Source organism: Actinia tenebrosa, unplaced genomic scaffold, assembly GCF_029948245.1.
Source record: "Actinia tenebrosa isolate PJP-AT-01 unplaced genomic scaffold, QUT_ActTen_1.0 PGA_scaffold1__47_contigs__length_23844297, whole genome shotgun sequence".
Classification (NCBI taxonomy): Eukaryota; Metazoa; Cnidaria; class Anthozoa; order Actiniaria; family Actiniidae; genus Actinia; species Actinia tenebrosa.
The window spans coordinates 1,324,536-1,335,614 of NW_028292578.1; the positions used below are offsets into that span (position 1 = coordinate 1,324,536).

At 42.3% G+C, this 11,079-nt stretch overlaps 2 protein-coding genes across 2 annotated transcripts; one reads left to right on the forward strand and one right to left on the reverse strand.

Annotated features, from left to right (window-relative positions):
• Nucleotides 1-435: 435 nt before the first annotated feature.
• LOC148909666 (uncharacterized) lies at nucleotides 436-4,976 on the reverse strand. Its single transcript, XM_089032308.1, has 4 exons — nucleotides 4,341-4,976; nucleotides 3,426-3,492; nucleotides 1,263-3,305; nucleotides 436-678 (listed from the first exon to the last, which is right to left on the reverse strand). Exons 1-4 carry the CDS (start codon nucleotides 4,351-4,353, stop codon nucleotides 672-674), a joined length of 2,130 nt encoding a protein of 709 aa, XP_088888434.1. The 5' UTR covers nucleotides 4,354-4,976; the 3' UTR covers nucleotides 436-671.
• LOC116296105 (uncharacterized) lies at nucleotides 4,977-6,088 on the forward strand. Its single transcript, XM_031704062.2, has one exon. The coding sequence runs from the start codon at nucleotides 4,977-4,979 to the stop codon at nucleotides 5,871-5,873; it is 897 nt and encodes a 298-aa protein (XP_031559922.2). The 3' UTR covers nucleotides 5,874-6,088.
• The last annotated feature ends 4,991 nt before the right edge of the window (nucleotides 6,089-11,079 follow it).

The following is an 11,079-nucleotide window of genomic DNA, read 5'->3' on the forward strand; positions in this document are numbered from 1 at the left end:
CGCTCCGAATATGGATACGTCTGGACGGAGCATATAGGCAAATTTTCGAATACGATGACGTAAACACGATTTTGCGCATGCTCAATAAGAAAAACTATCCGTCAAATGGACTAGGCACTAGCGTGCATCAGGGTGGATCATGAAATTTCCGGATACGTGTGGACAGTAAAAACGATTCGAAAACGATTCGAATACGCTGCGTGTGGACGCGAACATTTTCGTATACGCAAAAAAAAAAATTTGCGGATACAAAAATTTCCGGATACGTGTGGACGGGGCCTTAGTTGCTATCATTATGAATGAACGAATGAAGGAAGGAAGGAAGAAAGGGAGGGAGGGAGGGAGGAAGGAATGAAAAAGGAAGGAAAGAAGGAAGAAAGAAGTGAATGAATGAATGAATAAGATTTGATTCAGTATTGAATGAAGACCAATAAAAAGATTTTAAAATATTTTTTTATTCTGGTTTTCACGGTTATAAATTAACAATTTTCATAAAATTCGTTCACTTTACAGTTTTGAAGTAAAAGGAATAAAACGTTTCATTCAATAGTTAATTTAATAAATAATATAATAGTTAATTGTAATTCAAAAGCTCATTTGAAAAATCAAGATTTGGACTTTGAGATTTATGAGTACGATGTACGTTCCGGGTGTAGCGCACTTAATTTCACTCAGCGTCTGAAAATCAAAATGAAAAAAAAGCTGAAAAGTTGGTTATCCTCAGGTTTGGGTACTAATGTTGGAATATATGTAAACGCTATGTAATCGATATTAAATTTTGTTTAGAATGACGACATGTGGTCGTCGAAACGTCAATCCGATATTGTCGTCTCTGATTTTTCTTTTAAAAAAGTGGATTTGTTAGCGATCAAGGGGTTTAATATAAAAAGAAGTGGAAATAAATTCTATTTCCGTCACCTTCCTTTTATGACCACCCATGATGCGTAGCTTGTTTTATCTTCATACGGCTTCGTAAAGAAGGAAGTTGGTGCCAAATGAACAACTTTGGTAACAGACCACGTGTCATCAGGGGCGGATCCAGGGAGGAGCAAAGGGGGGCTGTAGCCCTCCACTTCAGTCATATAAAGTTTTATTTGATCAAAATAATGGATTTACAACAAAATGAGCCGTTACTTACAAGTCAAGCAAAATTCGGTCAAGTTCCCCCCCCCCCCCCCCCTAATTTTGGCTGCACCCGCCCCTGTGTCATCCATGATTATAATCGTTATTATTCACTATCACGTGTTTGATGTTGTTCCTACCTTATGAATCTAGTGATTAGACAGACTGCCAGACTCGTTGCCCACAGGCAGGGGACGTAAGGGCTTTTGTCGCAACCAAGTAAAATGTGCAGCGGTGTGTTTGAAGCAGCAGAGAAAGTAGTTGTAGAAGCATTGGTGGAAACAGAAGGGGTGACAGTAGTAGCAACAGTATCATCATTAGCACCTGCAGCATATGTAGTAGCATCAGAAGTAGCATTGACAACCAAAGTAATACCATCAATATCAACATCTGTAGTAATAATAGCATCAATAGCAGTATTGGTAGCAGCACCAGTAGCAGCACCAGTAGCAGGATCAGCATCAATACCAGCTTCAGCAGCAACATCAGAAGCAGCATCAGAATCAGCAGCAGCATCACCATCAGTTTCAGCAGCAGCATCAGTATCAGCATCAGAAGCAGCAGCAGCATCAGTAGCAGCATCAGTAGCAGTATCAGCATCAGTATCAGCATCAGTAGCAGCATCAGTAGCATCATCAGTAGCATCATCAGTAGCATCATCAGTAGCAGCATCAGTAGCATCATCAGTAGCATCATCAGTAGCAGCATCAGTAGCATCATCAGTAGCAGCATCATTAGCATCATCAGTAGCAACATCAGTAGCAGCATCAGTAGCAGCATCAGTAGCATCATCAGTAGCAGCATCAGTAGCAGCATCAGTAGCATCATCAGTAGCAGCATCAGTAGCATCATCAGTAGCAGCATCAGTAGCAGCATCAGTATCAGCATCAGTAGCAGCATCAGTAGCAGCATCAGTAGCAGCATCAGTAGCAGCATCAGTAGCATCATCAGTAGCATCATCAGTAGCAGCATCAGTATCAGCATCAGTAGCAACATCAGTAGCATCATCAGTAGCAGTATCAGTAGCATCATCAGTAGCAGCATCAGTAGCATCATCAGTAGCAGCATCAGTAGCAGCATCAGTAGTATCATCAGTAGCAGCATCAGTAGCAACATCAGTAGCAGCATCAGTAGCATCATCAGTAGCATCATCAGTAGCATCATCAGTAGCAACATCAGTAGCAGCATCAGTAGCAACATCAGTAACAGCATCAGTATCAGCTTCAGTGTCAGCAGGAGCAGCATCACCATTAGTTTCAGTAGCAGCATCAGTAGCAGCATCAGTAGCCTCATCACTATCAGCTTCAGTGTCATCAGCAGTAGCATCAGTTTTAGTAGCAGCATCAGTAGCAGCATCAGTAGCATCATCAGTAGCAGCATCAGTAGCCTCATCACTATCAGCTTCAGTGTCATCAGCAGCATCACCATAAGTTTCAGTAGCAGCATCTGTAGCAGCATCAGTATCAGCTTCAGTGTCATCAGCAGCATCACCATTAGTTTCAGTAGCAGCATCTGTAGCAGCATCAGTATCAGCGTCTGTGTCAGCAGGAGCAGCATCACCATTAGTTTCAGTAAGAGCATCAGTAGCAGCAACAGTAGCAGCACCAGTAGCAGGAACATCATCAGTATCAGCCACAGTATCATCATTATCAACAGCAATATCAGCAGCGGTTGCAAGAAAGGTAGCAGCAACATCAGAAGCTGCAGCATCCATAGCAACAGGATCAGTACATATGGCAAGCCGTCGTGGCTGCAGTATGGCTCTCACATCTCCTCCACTCATCGTCACTGGACGAGCTACATCAGTATTTTGCTGTTTGCAAAACTGCCAGTAATAATCCCTGTAGAATTCCGTACAAAATGTCATCATTTTCTGCGCTTCCCATTCATCAACCTCCGTGTTGACCCATCCGTCCAGTTTGATATCTCCACCATCTAACTGAATGGATAACCCAGCAAGATGAACTAAAGTCGCTCCATACGTATGTTCATCGTCTACGCACTCGTACTGGTAGATAACAAACAATAGTCCGCTGACGCGTGTTTTATCTTGCCGGATAATCTTGTACACTTGCCCGGCATGTTGTTGCCATTCGTTTGGCTCACATTCTGGTTCACTTCTCTTTTTCTGTCCCTCTCTCCTCTTCCCGAACCTCCAAAGTCTTAATAAAGCTATTAAACAGCTATAAAAAAATAATAAACTGGTTAAATAATTGCATTTGATTATATAAACTCTGTATTTGCAACAATATTTTTATCCTAAATTAACTATAATAAAATTATTGCACTTTTATAAAATTTACCTAAAAATAAAGTCCAAGAAAAGAAGCAGGAGGATGATTATGGCAAGGGTTAGCGTACCGTCATTTCCTAAAAAGGAAAATAAACATTCATTTCATTAGTTCATTAACATAGTTTTTGCTATTTAGTGCAACCCTTGTTAAATTAAGGATTTATTATTATTATTATCATTTATTATTAGAATGGAGGCATTTAACCCGTGAAATAAAAAATACTAGTCAACGTATAATAGTCAAATAGACACAAAAGAAAACAATGGAATTAGGGTCTACTAAAGTGTATTAATCTAAAATGTATTTCACGGGTTTAATGACTTCACTCTATTATTTATTACTATTATTATTCATTATTATTACTATTTTTATTAATTATGCAACCAATAAGACGAGGGATGAAATTTCAACCAATGAAATACGTCCTTTTGAAGCAGAAAAACATTGCTTGATTAGCGTGCGCAACTCGTTTCAAATGGCAATCTATTTGAAAAAACTGGACAACTAGCTTAGATTAACCTTCTATTTTGCATTTAATATTTTACTCAATTTCTTAATAATCCTTATCGCTTAAAGCTTCGCTAGTGCAAGATACTAAAACTCAAAATTTCCACTTAGTATTCCTCGTGATTTTCGCGCGCTTTTTGATAACACAATTTTGTAGTCAAGTGATACTGACTGATATTCCAACTTCAATTTCGGTTCGCAAACAGTTCTGTCACAAAAACTAAGCTAATAACTAACACTAGAATTCAGTATCATTGAACTTGTATTGCTGTACTTTTTCCTTTCACTTTTGATATAAAGTCATTATATGTCTGTTGTCACACCGCTTTGTCATCCCGCGTCTTGACATGCGCAGCCAAGTTTAATTTTCCCACAAAAACCAACTTCTTTCCAATAAAGAACTCTTTGTCAACCTACCTTGAATGTCCATTACGGTAAGACTCGATAATCTAGATAAGTTTTAGTTACTAAAGAAAACTAGTGTTTCTTCTAAAGTAAATCTACAAATTTGAAGCTAATGAGGATAATTGACTGTGTCGTCACATAAGAGCGTGCGCACTTGTACCCAGGATACCACGGATGGAGCAGAGTCTGATCGCGAGGACAAAGCCCGCAGCCAGGGTTGTCGACCACAGGTAGCCCAAGCTTGGTTTCTGTGGTGTCATGTTATAAGGAAATGTATGGGGATTCTTCAAAAATGTCAACAAAATCATTGACGAAAAATAAAGCCTCGAAATTCTACGTGATCATTGAGAAATAGCACTTCTTTCGCTAGCTTCGCCTACGAAGGTTCGTGCTGTCGAATAAGATTACTGCAGTCAACTCGGCTTCAATGATTGCTACCCAGAATTCCTTTCGGTTCAGTTGCGTAGGCTTGAGATGGTCGACAACAACGTTTTTTGAATTGACTGTAGTTGAATAGTGCCATTTCATGTAGATATAGTCTTGCATGAAGTGGTAACCCCCGCTTGCTACTTCGACAGTCTCTCTCAGTCTCTCTCTGCCATATCGAAGGAACGCCTGTTTACTTTAGCAATCAAGGCTGACTCAATAATGGCGACTGAATCTTTTTATGGTCGTAAGCTTCCAGAAAATCTCATCGACTACCGCTCAAATGAATCAAAAGCTCGGCTGGTTCGCTGTATAACTAATGGCACTGCTGTTCCATTTTTATCTCTTTCGTCTTGCTTTAATACTCAAACAGAACCAGCCTATTGTGGTCCTTCAACTTTGGCTATCATCTTGAATGCACTGCGGATTGACCCTCAACGTTTGTGGAAAACTCCTTGGAGATGGTTCACAGAAGAATTACTGAATTGTTGTCGTCCACTAGAATTAGTAAAGAAATATGGTATCACTCTAGATGAGTTTCAATGTTTAGCTACATGTAACGGAGCAGTTTGTAAGATACTTAGGCCGAAAGATGACGAGAAAGATTTCCAAGAGTTCAAAAGAGCTGTTTACTGTGTTTGTACCGAAGGAAGAGCTATTGAGACCATGAATGATGGTGATCAGGACTATGAGGTAGATCACGAAAATCCCAGCACATTTATTGGCATATCGTATGATCGCCAAACCTTAAAGCAGACTGGCTCGGGGCATTTTAGTCCCATAGCAGCATATGACGAGGAAACGGACTCAATATTGATTCTTGACACTGCTAGGTTTAAATATCCCCCATACTGGGTCCCTCTGGAGCTAGCCTTTCGCTCTATGCTTCCTATAGATGCCGAGACTGGTAAAAGTCGGGGTTATTTCTTGGTCAAGGCGAAGAATCAGTTCCAGGGTCGTCGTGTGTGCTGTGTATGGAAAGAGTTTCTTGATGATACGAAGATGCAAGATGATCTGTCCATGCCTCATCCTGTTTATAATGCCAGTGATAGTTGTCGTAAATCATGCGAAGAAGCAAAATGTTTGCTTAACGAAAATAGTCTTTCAGAATCCAAATAAGCTCACGGACTTAAGTTAATTCACACAGCAGCAGTAAGGGGGACTCGCGGTCAATGTCAAAGATTTACGGGTTTTACAGGCGGTTTAAGGAAGGCGCCGGCAGCGGGAATAAGCCGCGCGACAAGTCCTTACTGCTGCTGTGTTGGGAATCAAAGATAAGTGTTTATAAAAATGTACGATATATATACGATGCATGAATGTAAAAAGTTCACCAATGACTTCTGTATAATTTGCCTAAGATCCAAAGTTAACATACCTAAGCCCAAGGGTTTCTGGTGTTGTGGTAAGAAAATGCAAATAGAAGACGACACGTCAGCACAGTGTTACGAGTGTGGTAAGAATATTCGTAATGCCGTACCAAATGCTACCAGAGAGCAGTATTACGCCAATGGAGGTCGTAAGAAAACGCCATATAAGAGAATAAAATACTTCAGGGACTGGATGAGTCATATCCAAGGTTTACATCCGATATATTTAAGCGACGAAGTAAAGAAGAAAATCATAGACCATTTAGAAGAGCCAACCCCACAAAGTCTACGGAAAACGTTGAAAAAATTAAAGCTAGGGAAATATTACAAAGCTATTCCCTATCTTTTGTCTGAAATTACCGGTAAGTCTATTCCTGAGGTTTCTGATATGACAAAAGCCGAGTGGATGTTTTGTCGGCTGAATAAGGATATTCCTTATTATCCTGACGTAATTTACGAAATATTTTACAAAATAGACCCCAACCACCCCCTGTTAGGATGGATTCCGAGAAAATAAAAATGCAAAACTGGCGTTTATTTTGCCAGAAACCCCACTGGGGAATGCATCGCGCAGAACACCAAGCTATCCCCAGTGGGGTTTTTTGCATTTTGGGCTTACGGGGCTTATTTCATCCCGCGCCAGAGGCCCTCTAGTACATACACATATATCTTTCTTACGACCCACCAGAGGGTGAACTCCGGACAGCGTCCCGAGACACCCCCTGACTTTTCCAACTTTTCCTCGCGAAACCCCCCATCGCGGGGTTGAATCGCACTTTCTACCCCTCCCCCCACGGTTGCTGTGAGTGGGAGAGGCTTTTTTTTCACTCACAGCAACCGGTCCAAATGCATCTACAGCGAGGCTCGAACTCGGGACTTTAGGCCTCCCCAGCCCCAAAGTCCACGATCACAAGCGAACGCCAGACACATCTGGACGCTTATGTATGTGAAAAATATTATATTTAATCTGCATAATTTCTAGACTGACGTTCGATATGTAAATAGAATCCCGTCACGCTCTTTTCGAAGCAGATGTTTACTGAGCAAGCTTTCTTTGAAGCTCTTCTTTTGCCTCCTGGTAGATCTTTTTGCGAGATTCCTCGGAAAGATCTTTTACGACTGTTTTTTTATTCCTTATGTCCGACTTTAATTTCTCGTATTTGTCTTCTTCGGCCAGAATAGAATTCTACGTCGTCTATCTTTCTGTCACGCAAAGCCTTTGAGACAAGATCGGTAATTGTATTTACTTTAGCCCTTGACAGAGCTATTGTCGTGTCATGCTTGGATATTTTGCTTGACAACTGTTTCATAATACCCGTAGCAACAGCAGAAATAATACCACAGGCTGCCCCAACGCCGGCCAAAGGAACTCCAACGATTATTCCCGGCCCAGTAAGCGAAGTAGCAACGCCGGAGCCCGTTAACACAACAGATATGGACCCCAAAGTTATCGAAATCTTATGTAGCGTACTCCGGGCTCTGACGTACTTTTTTCGGACTTTTTCGTAGTGTTTTGCCTGCCCTTCCAAGTAAGCCAAGATTAAGTTCGCTTTATTCAGACGAAAGTTTTCGGCGTTTAGTTCGTTAGGTGTAGTATAGGGAACATCTGGGTACAACTTAGGTGCTGATGGTATAACATCCATTATATATACTAATGTACGACGCTTTTGGGAATGATATACAGGAGCAGCCACATCACGACAACCGGGATTACTGGAACTGGAGGGCCTTCAGGGAGATGTTTCCGCACGCGGATGCTAGTAAGTTCGAAAGGAGGCCTGATGGGATTTACTTCAACGGCTCCAGGATGTACAGCAATGAGGATTTGAAGCCTACGCTGGTTGATCAGATAGACTCTCAGCTGAAGCATCCTAAGATCTTACCGCATAAGCCTAAACCCGTGCATGTCGAACCTAAACCTAGTTGGTCAAAGGAATTATTGCTGGGTACCAGTACTTATCCGATACCCGCAGTTTCATTTGATAAACACCCAAGCTTGGACCTAACGCTGAACATGCGGATCTCTAACAACCATTCCTTTCCGTTAAAGGTGCGAGATATCTTCAAAAACGTTCCCATTGTTCATACCACCGCTAAGGAATCTCATGAATGGTTAAGTGGTCCTAACATGCGTTATTGGCCGCAGCAACTAAACTTTGCGGTTTGGTGTGCCACCAGCGGCTGCGGTGTAAGTGCGAAGTTGATGAAGAATTCGATATTTATGTTTCACTTCCACTTTACCGTCCGAAGAATACTGCATGAGATGGGTGTTATTGCGCTGCCGGGAGATGCTGCGTTTTATCCTAGAGATAACAAATACAGCGTGCCGGCTTATGATAGACTTTGTAAGGAGTTTGGTGTTGTAGGGAAGGATTTCCGATGCACTACGGGCGCTAACAATGGTTTGGGACATATTTGGGCTTATTGGGGGATTGGTGGGCACGAGCTAAGCAACAGGGAAGTTCATGCGCTGCAGTTGCGATGGGACACGGGATATCACAAAGAAACTCACGACAGTAGCACCTTCTTTGAACCAAATGCTAAGACCACTAAGGAAGTCAGAGACGGACCTCTGTTCAAAGACGAGGGTGGTAAGTATGCAGGGGCCAATCCACTGATTATCAAGATTACCAACGAAGAGCAAACAAAGCAATATTTTAATTTCATACCCCCGGAAGGTAAAGGACTAACTAGAGCCGGCCTTGCCCGTTTGAACCGCAGCATAGAAGCTTACGTGTATTCTATCCTTGGAGCTCAGGTAAATACCCGATCAAGTATAATTGGAAATACGGGCGCCGCAGAAGAGACGCGAGCCGAAGCCTTGATCTTATTCGAAAGTTCGATCTTGGAGGGCGACATTAGCAAGGGCGTACAGCGTTACCAACTAGCTATACAAAATTCCAAGGCGAGGTTGGACTATGCAGTAGCCCCGGGTTGTTGGTTAATGCCTAGTAATTTATCTATAAATACTGGTTCTGTAGTAGGATACAACAACAAACTTCAACGAGCTACTAAGGATATGAAGTTTGGGGTGAATGACGTGAACTCTGACACTCTTAGAAGGCACTTTGTTGAACAGCCTAAAAAAGTGCACCATACGCAACCACCTAAGAAAGTGCAGCTAACAAAAGAAGTATACCGAGCGCCTAAAAAAGAAGAGGAATATGACCACAACTTATTAAAAGCCGGCCTAGCAGTCGCGGGTGTTGGTCTGAGTTATTATATATGGCGATGAACAACCCCTACGTAGCTGGAGTAGATTGTGTCTATACGACTTACGCAGGCGAGAAAAAATACAACCAGGCATCTTGGGTTGATGTCACGGGCATGTCCGTGAATTTGAATTACTCAGGAAAGAAATTGATCCTTTGTAGTATTTGCATGGGCGCGAGCAGTCACGCCAACATTGGTTTTAGATTTTGTGATGAGAATGGCGTACTGCAGCCTATGCGCGCGAAGACAAACAACAGGGAGCCTGTGCATTTCTCCGTAGAGCCGAACACCGACAGCGCTGAGAATTTATCGGTTTGGACTTTTCATATGGTCGCCGATTGCCATGGGAAGGTAAAGCTGCAAATGCGCGTAGATGACACCGGGAGCGTTTGCATAAATAGCATAGAAAATCAGAGAGATGAAAAATATAACCACGCAACCATTTGCACTCTTACGGTAATGAGTCTCTAGAAGCAAATTTATTTGCTGGTATATATGAACCCACATACTAAGGAGGATTCATTCCTTTATTTTCTGGAGGAAGATAGATACTTGCGTAATGCTAATTGGGTTGACACGGAATTGTGGGTGAAGGTTGGTGGGTTGGGAATGATTATGTGCACAATTTGTATTAGCGTAAGGGAGGAATATGGTATTGGATTTAGAGTAGTAGATGAGAATAACGATCCATTGTTACCATACAGAACACTGAAAAATACTAGACGGTCAGCTCATTTTTCATATGAACCGCCAAATAGTCTAGACGATATAGTACCAATAACCTTTCACATGGTAGCTAATTGTCAATACGCAAAGCTTCAGATCAATACTGACGCAACATCTAACGTTAATGTCGAAGTTAAGATAAACGCTGTTATTTCACAATCAGCTGCGCCAAGCGATTCTACTTTTAATCATAAGACCATTTCTACTATGACTGCCATACCGCTAGTTCCGCATTATCAAGGCGGTGCGAATACTATCTTTACTTATTCCCAGTCGAGAACACCCCGTGCACCCGACGACGATTATAAGCCGCCAGTAATACACAAGGATAAGATCAACCCCGCATCTTCTTCAAAAGGACCACGCCGATAGCGACGACCAAGATCCAAATGTTATTCCCCACAAACTTTAGCAGTTCTCCGCCGGCCCTAAGTGCCAGGCCAAGAACGCTACCCAGCAGCCCAGGAAGACCGGCTGCCATCTTTTTTCCCAAGTCCGTTAGTCCATTGCCTAATTTCTTTACGCCCGCGCCCGTAGCCTTAAGCGTGGATAGGATGACTCCTACTACGGTACTAATAGCGACCGCAAATGCCAGTGGAATACCATACTTCAAAAGGGCTCTTTTTACCTTTTCCTTGGTGGTAAGCCCCAGCTCTTTTTCCAGGTTTTCCTTTTGAGCCCGCAATTCCGCAAGGCGTATTTCGAGCGTATCTACTTCCTTTTGAGCTGCTTCCCTTTCTTCCTCGGTACGAGTTTGGTCCTCGATTACTTCTTGCTGCCGCTCTATTTGCCCCTCCAGGTCCTCAATGGCCTGATCTCTTTGCCGGATTTGTTCCTCCTTGGTGTTAATTTCAGCCATTAACCGTCGCCGTTCCACTAAAGAGCCGGCTATGGTGGTTTGCAGGTTATCGGTATCGTCTTTAATTAGATCCAACTCTTGCAGGGCGAGGTTAAGAGCCCTTTGAGTTTGATTTCTTTCGCGTCGAATTTGGGTTCTTTGGTCTACCAGCTCACTTATT